This window comes from Lissotriton vulgaris, chromosome 3_1, assembly GCF_964263255.1.
Source record: "Lissotriton vulgaris chromosome 3_1, aLisVul1.2, whole genome shotgun sequence".
Lineage (NCBI taxonomy): Eukaryota > Metazoa > Chordata > Amphibia > Caudata > Salamandridae > Lissotriton > Lissotriton vulgaris.
The window spans coordinates 913,441,829-913,467,645 of record NC_141689.1 but is presented as its reverse complement, the minus strand read 5'-3'; the positions used below and the strand labels follow the sequence as shown (position 1 = coordinate 913,467,645).

Here is a 25,817-nt window from a genome sequence, read left to right as displayed (position 1 = left end):
TAGCAAGAAAGGGACTATCCCTCCCCCGGGAATATGTGATGATATTTCGCAAACCAACATACCGCATACCATCACTCCGCAATTTTTATAACGCAGGACTATTACTCCGCACAGACATCATTTCTAAAACTTTTACAATGCATATGACTTTATCACGCATGCCATTATAACGCAAATGCATGTGTGGTAAAGTCATATACATTGTAAAAGTACATTATTAAAACATCAAATTTATGTTTGTATATATGTGTATTTATATATATATATATATATATATACACACATTTTTTTAATTTAATTAAAACATTTATTCTTTTAAATTGCATTATTTATATTATTTTAATTTATTATTTTATTTTATTACCCTTTACACCCTAAAAACGAATCCCACCCTGCTCCCTTTAAATACCCCTGCACCCTATAATCATAACCCACCCTTACTCCTTAAAATACCTCAACACCCTTAAACACTAACCCATCTTAACCCTATAAATATACCCTGTACCCCAAAACCCAAACCTATCCCTAAACCCTAAAAATACCCCTGTACCCCAAAACACAAACCTAGCCCTGAACCATATAAATACCCCTGTACCTCCAAACCTAAACCTACCCCTGAACCCTAAAAATACCCCTGTACCCCAAAACCCAAACCTAGCCCTGAACCCTACAAATACCCCTGTACCCCAAAACCCGAACCTAGCCCTGAACCCTAAAAATAACCCTGTACCCCAAAACCCAAACCTACCCCTGAACCCTAAAATACCCCTGTACCCCAAAACCCAAACCTAGCCCTGAACCCTACAAATACTCCTGTACCCCAAAACCCAAACCTAGCCCTGAACCCTCAAAATACCCCTGTACCCCAAAACCCAAACCTACCCCTGAACCCTAAAAATACCCCTATACCCCTATACCCCAAAACCCAAACCTAGCCTTGAACCCTAAAAATACCCCTGTACCCCAAAACCCATACCTATCCATAAACCCTAAAACTACCCCTGTACCCCATAACCTAAAACTATATCTGAACCCCTAAAATACCCAAACACCCCAAAAATGTACCTCAGTACCCCAAAACATATACCCCTATACCCATACTTACCTTATCCAAACATTAAAAATAACATGCTTTTACCATTCATGCATTTACAACGAATTTCGTTGTAAATTTATGCGTGGTAAAAGCATATAAAATGTAATGCCATGCGTTATAATGGCATTGCGGAGTCATGGTACTTTCGTAATGAAAGTACGCGGAGTGATGGTATGTGGAAAGAAAGTTGCGGAATAATGGGTGTTTACCCTCCCTCGGTAAGTACATTGGTGGCACGGCGACCCACATCTCCAGCAACATACTCATACCTTTTCACCACCCATTTAAAAAATGCACAGGTCTCTCTCATTGATGGTCAGCACCGACATACACTTTTAGACTCACCTCCGCCACAAGTTCAAGAATTGCGAACTTTAGAGCTGGGGAGCTACGTTCGAATCTCGGCATCAGCTCAACATCCTGTGATTCCAGGCAAATCGCTTTGTCTCCCCATGCCTACCACAAATGAATGTGTTTTTCTGTAATGTAAATTGTGCTCATGCCATGTTGTCGAGTTCGCGCTATATAATATTGCAAGGAAAAATAAAGTAGGGAAACTCGAGTTCACACACTACTGAACGCTCACTCTTAAGTGCATCAGCAGTGCACTGTGAATCGGAGCGTTTCATAGGCCTGTCACAGATAAGAAATGCTATCAAAACGAAATCCTACAAAACAATATACTACTGTCCGGCAGCAATTCATACCCGGACAACGTCGGGAAGGGCTGCTAGTAAATTAATAAATAAAGACTAAAAGTACTCAACTGGTGCTTCTAAAATACACCTACCTCGGTGTACCTAACCTAGGTCTAGTACAAGGAAGAAGTAAGTGAGGTGTAGCTTAGTTTCAGTATTCTTTTGCCAATAACCTATCCAAGAATTCTCTATGGGTCTAATCAGCTCCGTACCTTGTTTTAGAATGAAGGAGGTCTGGTTTCTCTCTCTCAGGACTCGATTTCCCAACAACCCGCAAGGGTAGCTTGGAAACACTGGAGCTAGATTTCTCAGCAACAGAAAAGACAGCGTCTCTCTCAGTGCGTCTGCTGGAGGGTCGGCTTCCTTGGGCACTTGCTTCGACGAGATGTGTTGGGCAAGTAGATAGTCAAACTGCTCCAAACCACTGTGTGTTTGCCTGGGCAAGTGTGGGCATATTTATACTTGAAGGTGCCGAGTTTGACGTAAGGTTGGACATAATAACGTCATCAAAGACTCAGTTCTTGGTTAAATCAATATTCAACCAAGGGTAAGTCCCTGACTGCTGAAGGCGGGTTTTTCCAAGAAATCGTTGTGGATTTTCGGAACTAGTGGAAGTAGCCATGCCGTATTTGGACTGCATAGGCTAAGTCTAAATATGGTTATGATTTCTATGCCTATATAAGGATAGGGTGATTTATACCTATATATGGGCATGAATTGGGAAAATTACACTAGGCTCCTAAATTCATATTCAACAAGGGCCCTATCTGGCATTTGCCGTTCTTCATCAGACAGAATGGGCAAGCTGATATCTGACAAAAGGGCTCGTGAATCTTCTTCTGGCAAATCTGAACTTCTTTGGTATACCCCCTTGTAATGGTCTGCAAATTTATTGACTATGGCTTGTAGATCTGTTATTTTCCCACCCGAGTCACTCATCAGTTCCGGCACTAACCTACTCGCCCTCTCGTTCCTGTCCAGCCAGGCGATCAGTTTCCCGGCCTTGTCTCCCTGGTCGTATAATCTGCCTTCTTTATCCCTCCCTAGAACTTTGGCCATGTCAGCTGCAATAGATTTATATTCTTCTCTTTTGAGTTTTAGGTTATGGAATTCCCCTTGCGTATCATTTTCACCAGTCTCTCCTCCAGGCGGAGGATTTCATTCTGTAGGCAGGCGAGGTCCTTTGATTTTTTTCTTACGTGCTCCGGCAAATAACAACGGCGCCTGTCCCCTTTTCACCACTTTAAATGCTCCCCAGATTATTTGGGGCGATCCAACTGACCCTTCGTTCTCCTGGAAGTAGTGGTCTAGGGCCTGCATGAGTGCTTTTTTAACTGAGGTGTTTCGGAGATACCATGGGTTAATGGTTGCAACGCTTCTTACTGTTTTTTCACCCAGGACCAGTTGAGTCCACACTGAGGAGTGGTCAGAGATCCCCCTAGCCAAGTGTCTAATATCGCAAATATTTGTGATTTGGGATGCGGGCACCAGTAGGTAATTTATTCATGAAAAGGTGTAATGTGCACCCAAGTGAAATGTGTATTCTTTACTGTCTGTATGATATGTCCTCCACACATCCATTAGGCCTAGGGTGTCTAAAAAGTTCAGAAGCCATCTATGTGTGGAGCCAATGTCACACAGTGGACGACGATCCAGGGGACCCGATACTACAGAGTTAAAGTATCCTCCCACAAGTATCTGTCCCTCTGGGAATGAGAGCATGATTGTCCCAAAATCCTTGAAGGTACGGCCCTGAAGGCCAGTGGAACAAAAGACTGTCATCAGTGTGAGCGTCTGACCCTCCCACTGCCTGAGATCACGGAGTAACGACCCAGTCGTCGGTCGCGGTGTGTTGTATGGAGAGCGGAAAGGAATGCTTAAGCTGGACAATAACCCCTAGAGCCCGTGGTGAAGCCAGAGTGAGCCACTAGCTTGTAGCACCATCTATTTGGTGATTTGCAGGTGTTGCCAACCAGGTGGGACTCTTGGAGTAGCACCACGTCTGAGGAGTGTCTCCTAATGTGTTGTAGGACTGTGGAACGTTTTACCTTGTCACCCAATCCGTTGACGTTCCAACTCAGGAGCTTAAGACTCTTGTCCCAATGTGTAATCATTGTGGGTATCGTGGATTGTGTGTGTGTCTCGACCTCTTCGGATAAACAATGTCGATTGAACTTGTGAGTGTAGTAACCACCTATCTGCCACCCCCCCCTGCTCCCCTGCACTCTGGTCTTAAAACTGCCCATTGAACAACAATGCAGAGTGCCTGTCGTCCAACCTGGAACTAAAAGTAGAGGTGTGTCGGATGAGCTACTCCATCACTCCCCTCCCCCCCTGTGGATACTTATAGCTAATCCCCTCTGGGTGTGGTCCATTCTTCACCTTGGCAGACAGTAGGATACACACAGCTTTTGGCAGGGCAAAGCTCTAATGTTTCAGAACAAACAAAAATACTCTACCACCAGTTTCAGGATGTGACCTGCTGAAATATCAATGTGTATTGTGAGCACCTCACTTTCTTAGCACAGCCACTACCTTAGTCGGAAAAAGGTTGACCTTCAGTCAGCGTTCTGTTCTTTTGCACCCCTCCAATCCTCCAACCAGTCTGCAGCCTCTTCAGGATGGTTGAGAAACCAGGCTTTACCATCGGCCTCCACCCGGAGACGGGCTGGAAACATCATTGCGTATTTGATTAATTTGTCTCTCAATTGTTTCTTTACTGCAAGAAATAAACGTCTTTGTCTCTGTATGAAGGGTAAAGTCCGGGAAAAGGGTGATTTTTGCATTGTGGTACCTGAGAGGTGGGGCCCCTCTGGCGTGCTGCAGTATGATGTCTCGGTCTCGAAAATTCAAGAGCTTCGCCAGGAAAGGACGCGGAGGGGCGCCCGGTTTGGGATGCCCCTAGGTACTCTGTGAGCTCTTTTAACCACAAAGAATTTGGACAAGCTCTTCAGTTGTAGGTGCTTAAGTATGAGGTCCTCAACAAACAGGTTGGTTGCCTGCCCCTCCACCCTCTCAGGTACATCAATAATACGCACATTGTTTTGCCCTCATAGTCGTTGAGCTTCTCCTCTGCAAATTTTCAGAAGTCCTGCAGCTCTTTGATGTCATGTTGCATTTGCGAAGCACCATCTAGAAGGCATGAGGTAGTGATTTCCATCTGCTTGATCTTCTCTCCAATTTTGGTCAGGTCTGCCCTCATGAGCGTCACCTCCGCTGTTACTGTGTCCATCCTCTGTTCGAAGGGCAAACAAACCTGCAAGATTGCTTCCATGAAATCTCCCTCTGTTGCAGCTGCCTGTTTGTCCTTGGATGGCTGTTCTGGCGTTGCTGACTTAGGGTGGGTGTACCTATCAAGTTTGTTCTGTTGATTCACCTTGGGCCCCCTTGAACCCGACATAGCCTTAGATCGTATTGTGACTGTGACTGCCTTTTTCTCTTGGCAGGGCCGTGAACTCGCCGTTGTGGGTGTTTAGTCCCCCTCAATCCCTCCTGCAGGTTGCTAATGCTGTGTGTCTCCTAAGACGCTGGAAGATCTTCGAGGGGGATGTGGGGGGGCAAGTGTGTCACCCGTTACACCCCAGAGTAGTGCCTATTCAGCTAGCACGCAGTGGCAGGCCGAACTGATTTTAATTCCCTCTTTGCCTTAACTCACGACCCTCTTGGTTGTGACTATTTGAAGAAATTCCTGGAGGCGGTCAGGAGCCACACCTACACAGCGGGCCAGTGGCAGAAACGGGGTACTCCTTGATGCGAAGTGTCTCTTTTGTACCACAAGCTACCCACCGGAGGCAGTCGGTTGCAAGGGCACTCCTGTTTCCCAGGGCTGGCTGCAGCTTTCCACAAGGGTCACTCTCTTTCTGTGTCCTCCGCCACCTAAGGACCCTCACTCAATGGTGTAGGTCGCTTGAGGCGACACTGCCCCCCGAAAGTCTGGGACAGCCGCACACTACAGTTTAGGGGTGGTCCGGTGATGGGCCTGCGAGCATTGCTGCTGTTGCTTGTGGCCGGATCTGGAAGACCCGTGACTTTGCCGGTGCCTTCTATGTCGCCTGGCTCGGGCCGGGGTGCGAGAGAAAAGGATGGAAAAGGGTAGGTATGATATGGTCCCACTCATCCACTGGACTTTAGTAGTTGCTGCCGCTGTTCACTCCGTCCACTATTGGGGCTGGCGCTCCACAGACTCCTCCCCATTCCAGTCGAGGACGTGAGCCGCTGTCGTCAGCAGGCGCAATCTGATTGTCCACCATGGCCTCGGTTCCTTACTCTAGGCCCCGGCTTTGAGGCCGAATCAGGCCATGACTTCCAGCTTCCATAGCACCATTACTTTGGTCCAGGAGCAGCGTTTTTTGGATCTTTGGCGACCTGAGTAGTTCTGACGGTCCCATTGGGGGGGTCAGTTTGCGGTGTTGGATTTTAGGAAGGGAGCCGGTGTTGCAGGAGCTGCTCTAACTCGCGTCCCTTATGCTCCGCAGCATAGCCACGCCCCCTCGCTTGTGTTTCTTGTTGATGATCGATTGTTTGACTAACAAATATTTGTGGGTCAGTTGTCCCTGTTTGATCCTGTGACATTCCCCTTTTATGAGCATATGCCATTTTCCTTGAGTGCAGTAAATTTGTTCTAGATTTAGCGATATTCCATCTTCAGTGAAACTATGCAGTCCCCCTTTTGACCAGGGGGTTTATACCTGGTCTTGTGATACTCTCTTATCACCGAGCATGCATTGCTTCTCAGTTGATTATTTGTTATGTATTGTAATTTGTAATCATGGTCTGTGGAATCAGTGGAGCTCCTTTTTTCATCTATTCACAGGGTTTTGAAGTGGAACCTGTGTTCCAATTTTTGCTCTACACCCATCCATCCAAACACAAACTCACACACTGAAATTCAAAATAATCATTCCTCATAGGGAGCTATTACAAAAAGCATCAATGTCACAAATAGATGGACATTTTCCATAAATTGTATTTTATTATGATTTGTCTTATCAAAAAGGTTGTATCGTAACATTCATATTTCATATCACAGTATGAAAATGCTTCAGTACAATTACATCGACAGTGGCCATGATTCCCAAAAGGAAACTTTCAACCAATTTATTTCAATCAGTAGTGGTCCAGTTCAGTCTAGTTAATAGTTAGCAAGATTACACATTTTCAGACATGTGTTTCACAGCGACACAAACTGCTTCTTATGGGCTGAAATGTAAAAATAACAATTGTTTATACTAACATTTCTAAGTATCATCATAATATTCATAGGCATTTGTATAATCTCCACTCAATTATTTCAATTTTGCAATTATAATTTTTCACAGTTAAGTATCACATGACGACTCTTTAGACTTGTTCTTCCAAATAAATTATTTTAGATCTTTATACCAGTAAAACAATCAAAGGACTTTTTAAAAAAAATAAAAAAACACTGCACCAGGCTCCCTCCATTCTTATATATCCAAGTTCTTGAAACACTTGGAAGTGTAACACTGACCATAAGTGGGATCGTTCAAACATGGATGGTTAAATTGTTACTGCTTAGGGATCCCTTAAGTCCACAATTTCAGTTTCCTCACTGAATACCATACCTACTCACCATATTTGTGATAAAAAATAATGTAGTGAATTACGTGATCCTCTGCTAATGGTGAAGGTAGGGATATCTATAATGTTTCACAATTTCTTGATTCTTGTGTTCATGGTTTGAGTTTTTCTACAGCTTGAGCATTTTATCTCCTGCTTACAGAGAAACTGCGTTCTAAATTACTTGAAGGTTTTTAACACACTTTTTACTAGTTGCATCACACACATTCTATCTCATCTCTTGCCTACAGAAAACACAAAGCCACATTTTTTCACATATGGATATATCACTTTCTGAAGCCATGCTGAGGTTTGAATGTACCACGCTGAAAGTTGTAATTTGGAAAACAAGACGTAAGGTTATTTTTAAAGGCAGACTTCCATGTTAATATGCAGTGAGGAATAATAATTTCTGTTTGGAAATGGTCTATATCATTTGATGTTGTATGTGGTCTGGTCAGTATGTTGCTCCCAGCATTGCAGGTTCTTTGAAAAGAGACCTGAATCTGAGTCACCCTTATTCTCCCTTACACTCTTCATAGAGTCTGGGGCGTTCTGTTGGTAGGGTTAAGACTATGATCACCAGAATCACAGATAAAATTAGGTTAGGTTAGTTTAGTTAGGGTTATCTTATTTTCAGGTTTGCTCAACAGTATTCATGGAGCGCACAGCCAATAAAGAATTTTGTGGGGAGTTTTGTGGAGCCTAATGCCCAATGATTATATTATTAAAGATTAGGCATTACAAAGGATAGTACCTTATACAAAACCAACCTGAAAGGAAGTACAGACACATGTTCACAATCTGAAAAGCTAAATGTCAAGAATTTCAATGAAAATCATGTAAATTAGAATTAATATGTGTGTGTGGAAAAGTCATCCTTTTTGCCCTGATCACCCCCATCTTTTGACTGATACTAGTGGTAACTTACTCTAAATATGCCTTGGACTTTGCTAACCAGGCCCAGTCATAGGGCCACTGCTCTGACTAAAAAGGTATATGGTAATTAGGTGTCATTGCAAATGGCACTGACAACCTATCAATAAGCTCCTAGTATTTGGTAGGGCATGTAGGTTTAGAGGCCCAGCAACGTTCATGCAATTAAGTGTGCACTCCTGTGTGGTCTGCTGTCATTTTAAAAGTCAGCACTGCTTTGCAAGCTACTTTTAAATTGAAATAATATGTGAATTTGACTTTGGATTTAAAGGTACTTTCAAACGATGAAACTACCTTATTTTACATATAAGTCACCCCCTAAATTCTACCCTAGGTGCTACCAAACTTAGCAAAGCTTCCAAACGTTGCAAACAGTACTAAATGTAAAGTTGTTTTCATTTTGGCCACCTTGATAGTTAAAATAGTTTAAATAGGGTCAGTAAGTGACACCGTTCTGACTTTTTAGGCGCTTGTCATGTCCGCAAACACCTTCATCAAAGACACCCCCACTGCTGCAACAGCATCCCCATAAACAGACCTCAAGTGGAGTAGAGAAAGTAAAGCAGCTTTACTATTGGTAACTAAAAAAACTACATATTCTATGTAGTGAAAACCAATGACTCTCTGCTCTAGATCCTTTGGCATATGTCCAGGATTGTGTTTATTTCATGTGAGACCTGTTCTGAGTCATTTATTCTTCATGTTTGCAATATCTAGATTGTGGTGATGGAGAATGCTGCACAGTAGGGCAGCCAAAAACTGTGCATCTCAAAAGTATTACGAATGTTATTGGTTGTCAAATTTAAGGAAATATTTTAACTTATTCTTAATGAGTATCACAGGTTTTAAGCTATTAATGGATTAGCACAGTATACAAAGATATGCACAAACATAGAGAAAAAAGGGCATCTTTATTTTTATGAAAATCAATAAATCATTACAAAAACAATTTATGTTTGTATGCACACCTTCCTTAAATAACTTTCATTATTTTCGTTCGATCCACCCTCAATCCGTATCTGGCATGTGTGTTATTTTGTATTTTTTTTTAAATGTTTCTAAGATACTATTTAGTACCTTTAAGCAATGATCTATCAGTAAGAGAGATATTCAGTGATAATCCAAAATTAAAAGAAATTCAACTTTATCAAATCTTTTCTCCTGTCCGTAAACCATTTCGCCAGCCCACTTTGTAAACAGGCTGTGCATCTTCATCCAGACTAGTACAGTTAACCAACCAGTTTGAATTGAAAGGTATTGACGAATTGTTATCTCTAAGAGACACAGATGTTTTCTCTTCAAACAGTCAAATAAAGCACCTAAGTAATTTTTTATGGGGGATGGCCAATATTTAGGCTTTTCAGATGAGTGGGAAAGTACATGAATTACATTTTTCAGATTTGCACTTATTTTCGTTCTTCATTTCCTAATTTTATATGCAACAGTGCCCTCATACTACTATCAAACTATTAGGGTTGTATTTCTGAAGTTTTGATTTGGTCATGTGCTTTCATTTTGCACTTATGGATTTCTAACTCTGAAATACATTTTCATATTTTGAGTTCATAGTACCAGGCCATACAATTCTACAACACATCGTTGTTTCTATCCATGTGAAGCATAATTAGTGGCTCTCAACACCTTTATCAATTGTATTGTGTTTCATGTTAGGCTTCTGTGGTTAAGGTATTATAACTTTCAGTATTTGAGAATAATTCTGGGGCATATTACCAAGCAATAGCGATAATTATCGCTATTGCTTGGTTAGCGTGAAAAATTTACCGCTGAGCTGCGGCGGTTTTTACCGCAAATAAACCTTGGTATTACCAAGGTTTATCGCAAATGCGATAAAAATCGCCGCAATGCATGAATATCGCTGAAAAGTCAGCGATATTCATGCATTACGGAGCTAATGCTCTTAGCCATGTTATCCACCTCCCATTGGATAACATGGCTAAGAACTGCTCAGGGCAGGTGTTAGCTTTTGGAGATATTCAGTTGGTAATAGGAGATAGCGATGTTAGCGACTGTTTTCAGTCGCTAACATCTTGGCACGCCCACTTTGCATGTCATTAGTGATAAATATCACTGACATGCAAAGTGGGGCCCAAGATGGTCGCTATCTCCTACTAGCTGTCGCTAACTGGTGTTAGCGACAGCTAGGTAATAGGGAGATCATTTTATCTCCGCTTTCTTGGCTTTTAAAGCCAAAAAAGCGGAGATAAACCCCCTTGATAATATGCCCCTCTATACCTAAAAAAGGCAGAGTTCCTTTATAGAGAACCGAAAGTGAGGACATCAATCTGGATCCCTGTATTTATTCATCAGACATTGTTTTAGCTGTGCTGTTATGAACAAATAGGGCACACAACTATAATCATGTTGTTCTGTATACATGTCACTTGTGATGTGAATGTGGTTGAGCAAGCATCATTTTATATTGAAGTTACTTCAGCTTGAGGCGCATTGCTAGAATAGGTCTTGTTAAATACCTGTCTCTAATGGCATCCCTGTGTCTCTAAAATTTCAGATAACAGTGTTCAGAATGGGATCAGAAGGACACCAGGATATTGATTTAGCTATTCTGACAGCTCTTCTGAAAGGTAATGGCATTTCTCTACAAGATGAATGTGTGTCCTCAGTAGAAATATCAGTACTATGTATTTTGATGTATGTATCTTGAAATGTCTTTATAAAACGCACTGAGTTGAGGCAGTCTCTCATGGTTTTAGAAAATGGTATCTAATTTCTAATAGATTTAAATTGACTCACTGAGAGTGTGTGGGTTCAACACTTCTGACACAGTTTATGCAATTTCTAACAGCGACCTTACTAATGACACTGGCAAAATCTTTCCCAGCATTTCTCTTCTTGTGACACACCTACTCATTAGCATACTGCACACAAGTCATATATTCACATGCCTGCATAATAAAATAAAGATGAATAGGAGTGCCACATAATTCCTATCTTAATGTAAAATTCTAGCCAGGTAATTTGACATTCTGAAGCCACTCTTAGAACCGTTGGGCATTGCCAACAATAACATCTGAAACACAAATTCATCTCAAGCAATGTAAAAAATATCCCTTTCTAACAAGCAACACAACTTTTGGAAATCTAGGTACCGTCCGATACATTCCGAGTAAAAAAGTGATCATGGGTTTGGTTCTCCTATGGTAGCCAGGTAATCACTCTTCTGTTACAACCGGTGCTCGAAACTTCCACTCTCAAGTTACGGCTTTTCAGTAGACCAGGTGGGTTATCGGTGCTTTGAAGCTGCACCGTGTATCACAGTGCAGGCGGCAACTCACCTGCACTTTGAAGGGGGATTAGAGATCCCCTTGCAGGTGGGTGCAGTGAGTGACTGCACCCAACTGCAAGGGGAAGTCTGAGAAGTCCATGGGACCCACCTTTCCCCCCTCCGGAGGGCTGCATTCAGGGGAGGCACTGACAGTGTGCCCCATGACAGGTTCTGTGCCTCTGGGCCCACGTCTGTAATATGGCGTGGGCACAGAGGCAGAGAGATTTTCCTCATTTGCATGGGGCTACCCCCCTCCCCCCCCCATGTAAATGAGGGAATGACCTTTGAAGATAGCACTGGCGCTTTATGTGCATCAGTGCTATTGATATTACAGAAGGCGTAGCACAATCGTCTGTGGCCCCTTCTGTAATTAAGTGTCCCGGGGGCACACAAAGCGGGCACAAACGCCTGTTAAACCCTCAGGGCACTTCAATAATGCGGCTCCTGGAGCGCACATGTCTTTCTGCTTCACTCATAATGTGGCTCCTGTTCAAATTCAATCCTATTAGTGCTCAGTTGGGGTATTCTGATTGTGTTACATCCTAAGGGCATCATGTCCCAGTGGGCTATTCAGTTTAGAAACATGCTGTCTTGCTGCATATATTTGTTACCTTCTGCTGTCTCTTAAAAAAAAAATTCTAATTCAATGCCATTATTTTAAAGCCAGTATAAAGCATTCTATGTGTAACATGTCTCAAGTAACTTTCAAGAGACATTTTTCATAGGAAAGGTTGTTTCTTTAATAACTTGGTGCTGGTTGAAGAATGTGCACAAAACTTTCCAAAATCATTTTATTCACTTTGGCTCCTTCATTGAAAGTGTCATACCAATTCTTTAAGCGAGTTTCAATAGGAAGCTCTGCTCTCTGATAGACAAAATATGGCTGAATGGAATTACACTAAATTTGGCAATACCACAGAGCTTTCCTCAGAAGGGGTGATTTCTGTGATTTGGCGTAAATCTTTTCAGCTCTTTTTGAGAAATGCACTTTTAAAAAGGAGTGTGGGTTGGGCTTGAAGGATTAAAAGGCTAGGTATATCTGGACAATTAGTACCTCTGGAGTCTGCTATGTAGATTTTAAAAAAGGCCTTCTAATTGGCCATGGGTACTAATTCTCCTGTTGGCAATTTCAGTACCACTGGACTGGGATTAGACTTGCGGTTCTTGGGGATCTGATTGGCTGGCCTCAAATCAGAAGAAAATGATGTGCATCCTTTTACAGAGCTCAGGGACCTGGTCCCCGTATCATGAAAATCTTTTAAAAACTCAGTTTAAGGGGGCAGAATAGTGACATACTGCATCCAGATACTTGTCAGGGGGAACCTGGGTTTTATCTGTAATGTTGTATACTCACATGAGGCTCCATGTAGCAGTTGAAGGAAGAGGGCTTGGATCATTAGTTCGTGGGAGGGACAGCGAGACGAACACTATGCTTCCTCCCCACCACTACATATAGAAAACTTCAATGAGTCTCTTTTATCAATGTTGGTGTGCCTCGGCCTGGGTTTATTCACCTACCCTAGGTCTTTATCGTGCTTTGTGTGAGTCCCCTGCTGCTTTGTGAAAAATATAATTGAGCTCCTATTAGTATCTACACTTTGAGGAAATATTCACATTGAGTGTTGTTTATCAAATTGTGTGGTGGGCTGATCTCAGGGCAGGGCCGGACTGGGAACCAGAACCGGCCCTGGCAAAGTGCTCGGCCGGCCCCCCTCCGGGAGGAGAGGGGAGGGGGGGAGAGGTGCGACCGCGCTCTGTAACAGGGCCGGTTTTCGGCCGTTTTTGTTACGGGGCCGTTTTTGCAGCATAACGGCCCTGTAACAAAAACGGCCCCAGGGGCCCAAAACCGGCCCCCAACCATGCGGCCCACCGGGGAATTGCCCGGTGCCCTCAACGGCCAATCCGGGCCTGTCTCAGGGTAGCACCTATCCACTATGTACATTCTAATGATGTGTCTCCATCGGCCGGTTAGTACAAAGAGAAATGTAGGTTTCCACTGGCTGCTGTTGTTAAGCATTATTTGCGGCACTTTAATGGTGCAATGTGCTGGGACCCAATGAATTCTCCTGCAGTCTTGAAAAAAGCCGAGGCACTCATCAGTGGGAAGGGTTTATGTGGTGAAGTACCTCCTTCTTATTTTCTTTGTATGAAGAAATGGGAAGTCATCCTTTATCTTGAGTTTGTTGGTAGTGCCTGCATGACATACATCACATACTCGATGTATCTTTTTTTAGGATGAAGCTTCATGAAGTGCAATCAGAAAACTTGCATACCATAAAAACTCATGAAATTATACTACTAAATACGGACAGATTGTGGAGCAGGGCCGGACTGGAGAACCAAAAACAGCCCTGGCAAATGTGCTAAAACCAGCCCCACTCCCTTTGTCTCTTTGCGCAGTTTCTCTCTTTCCACTCCTATTCTCTCTATCTCATTCTCTCCATCTTTGTTCTCCCTCTCTGGTCACTTTCTCTCTACCTTCCATCTCCCCCTTCTCGCTCTCTTGGAGTCTCTTGTGCCTGTTGCAATTGACATTGGGAACCTGGGGAATATGACGGAGTCACTAGGAACGGCCCTGGGCTTTCAAAATCAGCCCCCCAAGGAAATGCCCAGTGTAATGTAAAGCCTTTCCGGCCCTGACTGTGGGAACCTATAAGGATAATTTGTAATTATCAAATAAGAACACAAAAAAAGTATTAGAATCCAGGAGTGTAATTTGAAATGAATACGTGAGAACTCAAAAGAACCAAGCATATACAAACAGTGTTTGCACCTTTACCTATAAATAATCTTTGTATTTCAACCTAGAAAGGAGCCCAACTCTAGAATGTCTGGTGCAGTATTTATATATTTATAATTTTAGCCCAACTATAATTATTGAGAGAAAGTGGTGCCATGCAACATCCATTGTTGTGGACCTCTTTTTTGAGTAAATTGGAAAGAAAGCATAGCAGAAACTGCAAAATAGTAAGCAGCTTAAATGTTCCACCTTTCGCCTCGCACATGTCTAACCATCTTACCTCAAGCTGTCAGAGGAAGAAGGCAAAGCCATAAAGCCTATTAATATAATGCAACTGGCTCTGGGAACAGTCATGTCTCCCTGCATCCTTCATTTCAAAAACTACTTTGTGCTCTGAGATATCTTCCCTCTCCATCCCAGGGGAATCTTTGTGATAGAAAAGATAACATTCAATCGAAGAAACAGGGAAACAATCAACTGTATGATTCATGGACTGGACCCACTACGGCACACGCAGAGCCTTCCACCTGCTCCCAGGGAGCTAGATAGGTAGTAAGACAATAAAGCAGAGCTGATCTCTTTCATAACAAAGCAGAGCTGCTGGAAGGGAAGAACAACCCCTGTGTGTTCTGAGCTTGTCCCCATGGCAGGTCATTTTCTCCTTTGTGTTCCACAGTCAGTTGAGTGAGGTCCGTGTCTATTAGTAAATATTTAAATACAGTGTTCGTGCCATTAGTATATGGGCACATTAGAGAAAGAACTCAAGTTGGGGTTAGCTAAACGTTTCATTTTCTTTTTAAAGATTAGTCCTTCATGTCCTTTCTCAGGCGCCTTGGTCTGGTGCCTTCTGTGACCTCTTGGACATTTTCATACATTGGTTCCTGATAGGGTGACACCCTATCCCACTCAATGTGCTAATTGCACGTTGATTGGTGATTTACTTTTCATTGTGATGATCTTTTGAATTTTTATGTGAGAACCTTTCTTGAATCACTTTCCAGCTTATATATTTTCCAGCTGATTTAGTCTCCTACACATACTGGAGGTAACACTGTGGATCTTACTTTTACCAACTATGATTATCTCCAAGTAGATCCATCCTTACATTTGTTATGGATGCATCATTTTGCTATCCCTTCGCATTACACTATTCTCAAATCTATCGCCTCACCACCCCACCCTAGCGTGGTCTAGAGTTACAGGTGACAATTTCACAATCTCCCCTGAAATAATCCTCTCACCCTCTCTTTCTGAAAATATGGAGGATGATGCCTTCAATTTCAGCCAGTGGCTCTCTTGATCCTATTGTGCCTCTCAAAAGTAGAAGGTTGGTGCTTACGACCCATTGCTCTCCGTGGATAACAGAGGATTTATGAGTGGCAAAAAGAAAATGGTAAGCTGAAGTACGCAAGTGGTAATTTCATATGACCTAAAATTAAAGAAATCTATTGTCTTGCCACTCAAAGAGTACCATAGGTCTATAAGGGTCACACATGCAGCCTTCTATGCTAAGAAACTAGGCTCATCAATAAATCCTTTTTAGGAATTATTTTCTGTAGTTAACTTGTTTCTTTCTCCTCCTGGCTGCCAGCAGGTAGTTGCTTCCTCCCTTGACCCTTGTGGCAAGGAAGCCTGTTTTTGGACACAATTAATGACTTGAACTGGGCCCTGCTAAATGCCAAACTCGGACTAGATGTCATCCATAATTACATGTGTAGGGTTTTGAACAATTCTTTAGAAATTTGAATGGCTCCTTCTTCTTGGAAATCAGTATGCATTGTGCCACTATTGTAGAAGCCCTCAGTAGATCTTCTATTATAGCTATCTTTAGGACAATATCAAATAAACCTCTTTGTCAGAACCCCTTTCAAAGGGCCATGGAACGAGCAGGGAGGGGTTACTGGGTCCAACTATGGGGGTTGAGGCCCTTGCTGATATCCTTGTGCTTGACCCACTATAGATCCAGAGCAACTGGGTCAAGTACCCCTTATACGCTTCACACTCAGTAGTAACATGGTCTACCAATCCAAGGCTCCCTTGGGGGGAGGTCTGGATAAAGAAGCAATAATAATGCGTGCAGCAATAGCAGTTAATTATTGTCCAGCCAAATACTCATTTTTATGAAAAAAGAGATGTATTTTATTTCTAACGCTTACCCTCACAAAGGAAAAATACAACATCAACAAACAGATACACATCCCCTGAGGTCAGGGCTCTAGTGTTTCCTTGGGGGTTCCTTGAACCACTACCTTCTCACGTTAGCAAGAGTGGATACAATAGGCAACATCCATCATAAGTCCCACTAGTAGTCTGAGTCTCAAAAGTCCTGTTAGAGACAGTGCTTAATTTGAGCCGGTGGCTTCCGGTGCTCAGCACTAGCACTTAATTCTCAGCAACGGCATTAGTTACATCCAACTACATGGTAGCTGTCTGTCCATTGTTGAAATGAGCATAACAACTGTGTTTAATAAGAAAATATTCATTAAAAAAGGAATAATACCTGCTGCTCATGCCATTATTATAGCTTTGGATGACTTGGAATGGTCTGAATTGTCACAAGTGAAGAAGTGTGATGATTGGTAGTTGTGTTTGTACTGTCATAGGCAGTGCTGGCAGGGGCAATGGATGGTGTGGGCTGTAGTGGGCTTCTGATGAGGAGGGCCCTAGCTCTAATTTATTTACAAATTAAGCACTGTCCATAGGGTTCAAGCATCACAGCTCTAATTAGCATTAAGTTCCCTTGGGCTGACTTGCCCAAAATCAGTCTTATCCGCAACTCACAGGATCGAAGAGACTGGAGTTCTTGAGCACACACCTTCCATAGGCGTTGAAGCGACAGCAGTCAATTCACAAAGCCCCACGTGGGGAGTTGCACTCAGTGATCAGTGAGTTTTTACTCGCGGTCACGCCTCTGTAGCAACAGGAGTTCTCGACGGCTCATCATCTTCACTGGGTAAGTCCCTGATTCTTCCTGCGATGGGGAGGGGGTGATGATATGTAGTTCCTGGTGCAAATCCTTCATTCTGGGCAGTGCACAGGTTCCGCAGTGGCCTCAATCCTCTGGGCTATAACTCCAACCAAGCAACACAACTTGCTGGTCCCTCTAACCCCGTATTGCATACAGGGTCACTGTACCCTCACAGCACATGGGTTTGAGCCTGATCGTCACAGTGAAGTCTTTGGCAGCAACCCCTGCGGGTATACACAGTCACAGCCCACTACTCCACACAGGCAATGACCCTTACCTCTCGGCAGTCTTCTTACAACGACCCCTCCTGACACCTAGGGTCACTGCTCTCCCCCTGCACATGGCCATTCCCTCACACCTCACGGAGGAAGTCCCCTCGACAGGTCTCCCCATTTGACCTCACTCCCTCTAATGCTCTTCTCTTTCTCACGGGCACAATTGGCCTTGGCAAGTAAGCAGGCGCTGGTGCTCAAGGCTCCAGAGCAGGTGGTCTTGGATTTCCTGGGTAACATTCCTTCACCCAGCAGGGAGACCAGCATACCTGGCCCCCAGTCCTGGGACAGGCAGAAGTTTAGCAGAGCTTACTCGCCTTACACAGCCCGTTTGGCTGCTTGGCAGTTTGCAATTTTTGAGACCTCAAGCTCCTCTTCTTATAGTTCATTTCCAGACACCAAATATGATTTAGGATCTGAGTCTTTAAAGTTTATGTTGGGGGTCTGTTTATTTTGAAGTGCCCACTCCTCTGGACTCTTCTTCCTCTTGAAAAGTGGTCTGTCAAAGCAGGAGTGACTTCAAAGCTGGTAGCCCCACAACAAGGTCATGAGAGTGACTGGAGTTCATGCCCGAATGTCAATCACAGTGATATGTGTATCAAAAGTTCAGCCCAGCACCCCAGCCTTACTCTTCATGATTCTCCTATCAGCCCCATCTCCTCCCTGAGATGTACCCATGCGCCTTCCTTGTGACCTCTCACTGCATCAAAGAGCTCCCTTTGAAGTGTACAGGGGAAACATGTCTCGCTCCTCTTCAGTGAGTCCCACCCAGTTCACAGCAAAGTAGCAATACACAAATCTGTCTGGTGGATTCCTCTATCTCCTCTCCATGTGTCATCTTGCAGACCTAGGTTTCCCAGTTATTGTACCATTCACATGCACACATACACCCAGTGCATGTATATGACCCACACACACTGCACAGCACTGTATTCTTCATGTAGTGTACCACTCCTAGGCACACATACAACCTGCACATATATTTAACATGCATGCAATGCATGTACTCCACAGCACCCTATCCTTCATGTATTGTACCACTCATAGGAACTCATAGATCCAGCACATTTACCACACATGCATTGCACAGCACTACATCCTCCCTGTATTGCACCATACCAAGGCACACAGGCACACATAGACCCAGCACAGAAAGAGCACTCCTGCACTGTACAGCAATACAAACAAACCGATATAGGCCAAGGGTAAATTAAGCACAAAGCAGCAGACCTTTAAAATTGAGTGAACCTGTAGGCCACACTCTAGTGACACAGATCAAAAAGGACATGTTCACTCCTACTGATCACTACATGTTATGCTGCCATGATGAACTTGTGCTGCCTAACTCCTGGTGAAGTCCATAGGCTCTCAACAGCATTAGACACCATGTTCCATATGTCTCTGCTGGAGTGACTCAAGTAAAGGAATCTGTGGATCTGCCCTTAAATGGGTACACTGTTTTGTTTCAGAACATTCACAGAAAGTTGTGCTGAGCTCTTTTAAATCCACCTCTTACCAGCTTAACCAAGGTGCCCCTCAAGGCTTCACCTTTAACCCCACACCTTTTTATTGTGCATTTGGCGCCCTTGGTGCAGATTGTATGATCCAATGACTTTTCAGTGTTATCATAAGTAAATGATACACAGTTGGTACTGTTCATATATGAGCAAATGGTGCTCTTGCAGCATCGCTTCAGCAGTTGGCAAATGGATGCAAAGCAAAAATGTTGCCTTCAGTTCAACTCCAATAAGACAGCTATCTTAATTTTTGGTGCCCCTTGGTCTGTCTGGCCTCAATCTTGTTGGTTGTCCAATTAAAGTCAGTCTCCTGTTCCTTCTTCTAAGGCCAGAAATATAGGTAATCTTTTTGATAAAGAGCTCTCTTTTCAATCACAGATTAGAGTGGTTTAATGAATCTGTTTTGTGCTTCTGAAAGCTCAAAGGAATATCATAGATTTTCTTCCAGTTTCCAGCACGAAAACGTAGACAATTGCATTATCACCCCAGCCTGGATTATGACAATTCTCTCTATTTGGGGCTGTCTAAATATCCAATTCATCTCCTTATAACAGGGCAGAAAGCTGTTGCAGAAAGCTGTTGAACCTCACCTGTTGTAAGTCCCCGAGCATCTCTTGGTTCACCTTCAGGACTTGCATTGGCTTCCAGTCCATAAGACAATACTATTTGAGACCCTGGTATTCACTTTCAAAGCATTGAAGTGAGAGGCCGGCTAATTACTAAAGTTAGTATGGCTGTATGACCCTGGCAGAGCCCTACAAGCTTAAGGAGGGATGCCCCACACTGTCCCCAAGATCTATGGCGTGAGGATTGTTGGGGATTGTTTCACTTTTCTGGTGGTCAAACACTAGAACCTTGTATCCTAGAGCTGTGTTTGGCTCTATTACTCCATACTTTTAGGAAAAAATGAAAATATGACGCCTGGTATCATTTTTATACTATCACCTGGGTAAGATCTAGGAGACACGGTCTCACTCTCTTTGCCACTCCAAGGCTAAACCGACATAATCCCTTCTGTGTAGGTTACCGACCGGGGCTAAGGAGTGATGCTTGCTTGCACTGGGTGATAGTGCAAAGATTCATGTTTTTAATAAATTGTGTCTATTTATTCATGCCTCAATTTTGTATTAACTTTGTACTAATCTGCTAAGTAACCTTTCTAAGGTATTTTTTAAAGTGTTCTTTATGTTATAACAACATCTACCCATCCTAAAATGATTGTCTCTTTCAGCATAGTGAGGAGTAAAAGCATTCTATTTATTTCAAACTGAACAGTGGTGGTTAAAAACACATTTATACATAGTAAATTAATTCAGTTAAAATTTACAGTCCAGCGATCATGCTTTAATAGTTTTACCATTAATTTCTTTTTATAACGTATGAAGGTGTGATATGCCAACTTCTCAGATGGTTACTTGTCATCACTTAACTATACAGTCCCAAGGAAATAACAGAAAACCACTAATGTGACTCCACATCACTTTTGCAGGTATCTGTGACAATGAAGACATTCCTTCCCTGCTGACTATTAGATCGTGGTATTTATGGCTGTGGGAATGCACCACCCCTTTTAATGGTAACTTCCCAAATCTTACTAGCATTTGTATGCATTTTTCAAAGTGCCATGTAGCACACACATGCCCTTAGGGCATGTGTGTGCTTTACATGTGCACACTTGCATTTGTTTGCACCCTTGGCTTTGCATTCGCAATTTGCAATTACCAATTTGGTAATCGCAATTTACGAATGCATTACCATTCATTCCTATGGGCCAGTAGGGCCATAGGAATGAATGGAGTCACATTACCTAATAGCGATTCACTATTTACAAAATCGCTATTAGGTAATGTTAAGGAATCACAATTTTTTTTGCGATTCCTACATGCATAGGCTTTTGAGATTACCAAATAGCGATTCCTTACAAATTGCTATTTGGTAAGCGCAAATTCAGATGTTGAAGCATGCGCCCCTTATTTCCTTAAGAGGTGTAGCACAAACCCTTTTAGTGTCCAAGACTTGAAAAGGAGATCAAAAGAGATTATTTCAACTGTGCAAGGAATGCTTGCATACTGCCTGCAGACTTGAAGAACACTTCTCTGGAAAGAACTTGGGCAGTGTCTGTAACCAGACCCCTCCTGAACTGGGCTTGCAGGTCTATTGAGGTCTGTATTCATTTTGTTGGCATGCTGGGATCTTTTTCTTCAGGTATGTATGGTTTGGAATGCCTGTCAAAGTATGAGGATTCTGCTGACCAGTGGGCAACTTCTATTGAAGTGGGATGCTGAAATCATGCTGTTAGTGAGATCCACCAGATGTTAACGGCAAATTGCTCCTGCATGGACTTTGTTTCACTGTTGAGACATTGCTGCAAACTTCCTACAAATGGTCATGACTGGAGACCTGCCTTAAAAATTCCAAAATATTTGTTTAAATTAGAAACTTCCTTTACCGCATTTTTAAATTTTGCAGCCATAAAATCGTATTTCAAACGGAAAGTTCTTCAACATGCAATCCAGTAACTTTGTCTAGAATCCTAACTTTTGAAAATTAATTTGTTCTGCCCCTATTAGGGAAAGTGGAGGCTGGCAGCACAGGTTTATTAATAGAAATTAAATTGATTGAGAACTGTTGACCTTGTGCAAACCTAATGAGGATTTTAGGTATTTTCTTTATGAAGTGCCCGAGAGTTCATCGCAGCTTCTGATTCATTGGAGAGGGCGGTTCTAAGCAATATGCACTGTACAAAAGATCATACATATTTAAACTGCTTTCTCGCGTACTTTTTCATTGGCATTTGCATTTAATCACTGAGTTTTTGAATTTAAATGCACTAGCTTGGAAGTAAGAGGAGTTAGTCAGGAACACCTGCAGATAAATACAGAAAAATTAAAACATGAACATACTTATTAGGACTACAGAATTGCATAAAATAAAAGAAACAAATAATAAAATTATTAGGAGTACAGAAGCACATACATTTAACCTCTTCGCCGCTAATGACAAGGGTAACTCGTCATGCACTTTTCATTGATTTCAATGGAAAAACAATGAAGAGTAAAATATTGCCTTAGCAGCCAAGTGGTTAAAGACACAGTTTTACTGTTCGTGTAATGGTGCAGAGTTTAGAGGGACTGTTGATCTCAGACTTCAGGTATACGATCTGTCTTTTTTTTTAAAGAATTGTTGTTAACATCTCTCAGAAAAGGAAAAAAAATATTATCTTGTTTGGATTTTGCCTGTTCTTACTTGATTCCAATTGCCAGCTCTGTTGTTTACAGAGATTCTGTCAGGCATTTATGAATGTGCCACTTACATAGCGGCGGCCGCTACCTGTTAGCAGCAGTGGGGCAGGGTGGGGGGAGGGGGGGTGAAGGGACGGGGGGGGGGTCAAATATGTTAAATAAAATCGTTTACATCCCGGCTGAACAGCCGCCGCCTCTCCGACGTCCTCTTCCTGGCTTCTTGGGGGAAGCAGGAGGCAGGAAGCACCAGGGTTCCCAGCCTTCCTGCAGGCAATCACATTGCTGCTATGCAGCGTTGTGATTGGTCTTTAGTTCCGTCACATGGCGCTCAGCCAGGGGCTGGAGGGGTGGGCATGTTCTCCACGCAGGTTGTAATGTAGCCTGCATGGAGAACACTGTACGTGCGCATGACTGTTTTGGGTGCCGCAACAGAACAACCTCGAGTTATTATCATTTTATTTTTCCTTTTCTTACACTGCAAAAAGCAGTGGGGCGATGCTTCTCTGCCTTAGTGACGGAGCCGGCACTGCACTTACACTCTCTCGCCCTCCTTGCCAGTGAGCCTTATGAGTCATGCTGCTTCTGGTCACATTCCTGTGTAAAAAAAAAAAAACGCTCTTTACTTTGCAGTGATCACTGTAACTGCAAAATATTGAAAAACTCTTGCTTTGTTTTCTTTGTTTGCTTTCATGCAAGGCACTGACACAGCTCTGTTGCAATATAAGTACTGTGTAAAAAAAGGAGATATATAGACATTCTGGAATATGTTTAAATGTCGCTTGGAAGTTGCAACAATTTCCTCTCCTTCGCCTATGGCCCTTATTACCGAATTACTATACATATGCAATTTGATGGCGAACACTGCACACCCGCAGTTTTTCCCCCAGTAAATCTTGGCAAGTGAAACCTAAAAAAATGCACTGGGAGTAAAAGGCCCTGCAATTACTGAGACATTAGGATTTTGGTGCATTGTGCACCTAAATCTGCATGTTAATTACCGCCCCTATTATAGTGGTCAAACTTATAATTAGGAGTAACTTTTCGAACGCAATAAATTCCCAGCGATATATCAGCCTACTTATACCCGGAACATAAGTAGTAAACAGGGGCATTTTAGTGACCATCCAAAAATGCCCAAAATCGTCAAACTACTAGCAGATTGGGCAGCATTTCATGTGCGAGTAATGCATATGACGGGGTAGTCAATTGTTGCGAGGTCACATCACTGAAATGCAAAACTATAGTACATGGGTAAAAATACAGTGGATACTTTATTTATGAGATGGCTTTCAATGTATTGCAAGATTGAAAGGCATCTTGCATGCTCACACAGGCCACTGCTGAGCAGCCCAATGGACAGATGTTGGCGGCTTGCAGGTGCTGGCACTAGGCTCATGGAGGGGAATAGGCAGCTACATGATAAGTTCCTCATGTACCGTCTCAACCACCGATACTCTGTGATGAATTAAGTTACCAGGTTGGTTTTGTTGATCATGTGGTGCAGCTTCTAGCCGCTCGTGCAGCTTCTCGACGCTTATAGATGGCTGACACAAGGAACTAAAGGTAAGGGGGTCTCCTGAGACCTCCAATACTCTAAATCAGAGACCTCTTTTAACAGAGTTTCATATGAGTTGCTTATTGGAGCTCATTGGGGATGTGCAAAAATCATGTAATTTGCTTTCATATATTAATGAGAAATGTTAGGAAAATTATGCAACATTACGGGGGAATAAGCAAAATGCAAATCCATCATTTTGTACTATATTTAAGAGCAAAACAGGTCATTGCATCAATTTCTGCCAGAAAGATGCAGTTTGTGATAAATTATCGTAGAACAAACAAAGGTGGGACTAACAGCCGCTTACATGAATCTGGCTGTTCAAGGCATGGAATTGTATGTAGCAAGTGTAATGCGAAAGTCACAAAATTACAAAGGTTACGCGGCATAATTTAACTTTTGCGTTTGCCGAGAGCTAAACTGGTCACACAAGAGCCTGTTTCCAAACTGTGGTAGCCAATCCAATGATGAACAAGTGACTTTGACAATCAAGCTTTAACAACATGGCACAACCTGATGAGGACCCCAACAGTACAGAACTGTAGCAGATGGAATACTTAAATGAGAAACTAAGCAGTGGAAGCAGTGTGAGCAAATTAATAAAGGATCACAAAGGTCAAAAGTGCTCAATAGCACTCAGCCTGCAAAGACATAACACACAAAATCTCTGTCGTTTGAAAACAAGTGCTCTGATTGGCGAAACAAACTTGTTATAAGGGCAAAAAAACATAGCAAGTGCTACAAAAAAAAACTAATGCATGTTGAATAGCATAATAACAAGAATGGTTTATATGGACGAACACAAATGTCTTCACAAAATCTAAGGAACAGAAAACCAAAGACATAAAACTGGAGCCTAGAGAAATACAAGTTGAAGGGGGGAGCTGTAAACGTTGATGTGTTTACAGCGGATTGAGCTTTGCTGGGTTTACCATTGGCCGAAATGTCTGGTATTTTTATGCACAGGCCAATAAAAGTATGAAAAACATCAGATTGAACCCTGCGGTTTTTCCTTTTAAAACTGAATCAATCAAAACACACTGACAAATGTCTAAACTGTTTCGGAATCTAAGCTGGAGCAAAGAGATACTGAACTGTCATGTTGAAAATGAATATTCACAAATGTACATATTCAAATAGCAGCTCCTGGCCTATTCGGAGCCTTTAAACAAAAGATGTGTATGTTGTTTAGTTATAAGAGAAGTGCTAAACTTTGCTATGTGTGAACATCCTTTATTCAACCAGAATGCAGAATTATTGTGCTGTGTGCGTGATACACGTCGGTCTACTACAAATAATGTTTCAACTGCAACCTCTGACTTTTTTGTAGCCCTGTTGTTAGTTTACCTGCCAGATTATCAGGTGTGGCCCATCGTTTAGGGCAGAGGGGCCGCCTTTTTTCAAAGCTTGAAGAGTGTCTGTCAGACGGACACTTCATGTTCAGGACAGGCAGGCTGCTGCTGTACGTGTTCTAATTGCATAGGCACCTGGATGCCTGAGATAAACTTTGCCTAGCTGAGGATTTCACAGTCCTATGGGTGTAACCTCCCCAGCCCATCAAAGCACTGCAAGGACCTCCCTCTCATGATGAGTAGGTATGTCACTGATAGGCTCATACCTGGGTGCTTCAGTTTTAAGCCTTGAAGTGCCAAGGGCCAACTGTCCATCAGTGACGCCTCATCACAGAGTGGAAGGGAGTTGTCAACAAGTTTTACTGACTTCACCACATTCTATGGCTGAGATACCTGCCACCCCCTCTCAACACAATCCCCAAAGGAGGGAAACCGGAAACAGTTCTTGAAGTTTTTGGAAGAGGGAGGGAGTGACCCTCCCCGGCCGTATTTATTAAAACAAAAAATTAAACGTTAAACAGTTTCATATTAATGTACAATTTCATAACCACATT

At 42.7% G+C, this 25,817-nt stretch overlaps 1 protein-coding gene across 1 annotated transcript in view; it reads left to right on the top strand.

Moving 5' to 3' along the window:
• The window catches only part of TRPM3 (transient receptor potential cation channel subfamily M member 3), a 979,327-nt gene that overhangs the window by 472,054 nt on the left and 481,456 nt on the right, over positions 1-25,817 (top strand). The window contains exon 9 of the mRNA XM_086963586.1: positions 10,841-10,913. Coding sequence (XP_086819712.1) covers positions 10,841-10,913 — 73 coding nt within the window. The remainder of the gene's footprint in view (positions 1-10,840; positions 10,914-25,817) is intronic.